The sequence below is a fragment of the Pseudozyma flocculosa genome (genome assembly GCF_000417875.1).
Source record: "Pseudozyma flocculosa PF-1 unplaced genomic scaffold scaffold00030, whole genome shotgun sequence".
NCBI lineage: Eukaryota > Fungi > Basidiomycota > Ustilaginomycetes > Ustilaginales > Ustilaginaceae > Pseudozyma > Pseudozyma flocculosa.
Window position 1 is genome coordinate 77,798 of NW_006920898.1, and position 2,819 is coordinate 80,616.

Consider the following 2,819-nt stretch of genomic DNA (forward strand, 5'->3'; position numbering starts at 1 on the left):
CGCGCGCGCGTCGNGTCGCGCGCGCGCGTCGTCTCTCCGGCCGCCNCCCGCGGCTCCCCTGCCTGCCGCAGCATCGGCACCGGCACCGGCACCGGCACCGGCACCGGCGGCAGCACCGCCCTGACCCTCCTGGAGCAGTTCGCAGAGAACGCCGACCACCGCGTCCACCTCGTCCGGCGCGATGCCACCGCAGCCCGCGGCGATCAGCCTGCGGTACGCCGCCATGGTCCTTCCCGTCCCCTGCTCGCGTGCCCGGGCGACAAACGTGTCGACCAGGTCGCTCCGTTTCGCCCGGACCTCGGCCAGCTGGTGCTTGAGCTCGGCAATGGCAGACTTGATGTCCTTGCCCTTGGCCAGGCCCGCGATCAGCTTCTTGGGGTCCTGCTCTTCGGCAGCGGCGGTGCTGGCCACGTTGGACAAGCTGCTCTCGACCAGCTTGCCGTCGGCGGTGCCCGTCTCGGTCCTGGCCTTTTTGATGGCCTCCCTGCCCTGCTGCCAGTCGGCCTCCATCAGCTCGCGGTTCCTCTTTCCGAGCCCGGCCTTGAGCGCCCCCTCGAGCTGCTCGACCGTCTTGCGCTCCGCCTCGACGCCCTTGGCCTCGTCGTTGAGGCCCTCGGCGACGCGCGCGCTCTCCTCAATCTCGTTCTGTATTTGCTTGAGCAGGCCGTGGGCCTGGGTCAGCCTGCGGTCGGCGGCGCCCACCTCGCTGTCGTAGCTGTCGGCGAGGCTGTGGAGCAGCGTGCTCATCAGCGTGATGGTCCTCCCCGCCGTCCGCTGGCCCGCCTCGGACGTGTGCATGGCCGACGTGGCGACGGCGGGCAGGCCGTCGGCGCCGATCTCTACGCCCGCTGGGCCGATCCGGGATGGGCTGGATCGAAACCGCTCGTCCTCGACGATGTAGTCCTCGGCGTTTTTGCCTTCCTTGTTGCGGATCTTTGGATCGCCGCCGTGCTCGAGGATGAGGCGGACGAGCCTCTTTGAGCGCGCGCGCGCCGCCATGGTCAGGGGCGTCTCGCCCTCGTCGTCCTGGAAGTTGAGGATGTCGGCCAGCTGGTCGCCGTAGTCGGCCAGCCGGTTGATCATCGTCTCCATGTAGTATCGGCTGGCGTGCGGCTTGCCTCGGCTGAGGGCGAGGTCGACGACGTGGTGGAAGACGGTGCGGTCGTTGCGGTCGATGTTGAGGATGCTGCGGTGCAGCAGCTCAAAGAGCTCGGGGAACTTGCGCAGGTCGTAGTTGTTGGAGAACATGGTGGCTCGCATCAGGGCCGTCTGGCCGTTGGTGTTTACGCGGAAGATGTCTGCGCCGGCCGAGAGGAGGAGCTTGACGACGCGGATCCTGCCCATGGCGCAGGCCCAGTGGAGCGCCGTGTGCTCGTCGTCGTCGATGCTCATGTTTGCGTCAAAGTCGGCGGGCGGGTTGATGAGGAGCGAGGGCACCGTGGTGTTTTCGGTGACAAAGTAGTCGAGGATCATGTCGGCGTAGCGCGCCTGCATGCTCGTCTCCCTGGCGCTGTAGCCGTTGGCGCTGTACAGGCTGGCGATGCGGTCCGCGGCGATGGGGCTCGGGGTGCGCGAGGAGCTGCTGATGTCGCTCGGGGGAGGGCTGATGCTTCCCTCGGACACGTCGACCTTTGCGGCCGAGGCAATCTCGGAGTCAGTCTCGAGGCTGGTGGCGCGCCTGGAGCGGCCGAGGGCGGCGGCATCGGCAGCAGCGGCCTTCTTTGCGCGTCCGGCGGCCGAGATGGTGTGCTTGGGAGCGGGCGGAGGTGATTCTGCCGAGGGGACGTAGGAGGTGATGGGGTGGAGGAGGCCCTCGATCTTGTACTTTTCGGCGAGCTCGATGGCCGACTCGAGCGGGATCCAAGTGCCTGCGGCGGGCGTCGCCGAGGGAAGATGACGCGAGTGGGGACGAGATGCAGGGGGTGGGGAGGGTATGGGATCAGAGTCGAATCGGACGGGAAGCCCAGGTGCTGGCCTTGCACTCACCCTGATACTTTCCGTAGCCGCCCTGGATCTTTTCGTGGGTGCCCTTTTGGACCTCTCGTTCGAGGACGCGGGTGCGCTGTGGCTTGTCGAGGCCGACGACCTTGAGGATCTGGGTCGCGTTGAGCCAGCTGTCGGAGCGGCGTCGCATGACTGCGACGCTGTTGATGATGCACTCGTACACGGGCACGCCCGAGTAGGTGGCCTGCGTGCGGAGGGGAGCGTGGAGGAGGAGGGGGAGCAGCAGCAGCGGTGAGGCAACGGCGCGAACAAGACCAGTGAGTGAGTGGACGGGGGCGGGGCCATAGAGCAGGCGCGAGCCATGCCAACGGGCGGTGGGCTCACCTTGAAAATGGTCTTGTCGTTGGACATGGTGGTGTTAGGAAGGCGCCGCGAAGACGGCCGAGCGAGGGCGGCCCAGCAGGACGGGAACGAGGACGAAGACGAGGGGCGAGGCGATGGAGCGAGGCGCGCGGCGTGATCCGTGCTGGGATTCGAAAGTGGTGCACGCGCTAGAGTGGTGAATGCGTGGATGTGGCGGGCAGATGACTAGGATATTGTCAACGCGGTGGAAAAGGGCGAGGGCGAGGTCGAGGTCGAGGGCGAGGTCGAGAGCGCGTCGGAAAGGTGGCTGCTACCGGGGCTCTGGAAGAGGATGAAGGGATGAGATGGCGATGGCGATGGCGATGGCGATGGCGAGCGTGGGGCAGGCTGAGTGGGGCGGGCGTCGATGGAGGATCAGGCCCAGATCGAGCGAGGTGGGAAAGGCAGGGTCCGGGATCTCTGGCGGCGGCGGCGGCGGGCAGAGCTGAGAAGCAAAGGCAGGCAGGCAGGCG

At 67.4% G+C, this 2,819-nt stretch overlaps 1 protein-coding gene across 1 annotated transcript in view; it reads right to left on the bottom strand.

Moving 5' to 3' along the window:
• The window catches only part of PFL1_06760 (uncharacterized protein), a gene marked incomplete at both ends in the record, with an annotated part of 3,524 nt that extends 1,169 nt beyond the window's left edge, over positions 1-2,355 (bottom strand). The window contains 3 exons of the mRNA XM_007884306.1: positions 81-1,868; positions 1,987-2,188; positions 2,329-2,355. Of these exons, the coding sequence (XP_007882497.1) occupies positions 81-1,868; positions 1,987-2,188; positions 2,329-2,355 (2,017 nt within the window). The remainder of the gene's footprint in view (positions 1-80; positions 1,869-1,986; positions 2,189-2,328) is intronic.
• Between the last annotated feature and the right edge of the window lie 464 nt (positions 2,356-2,819).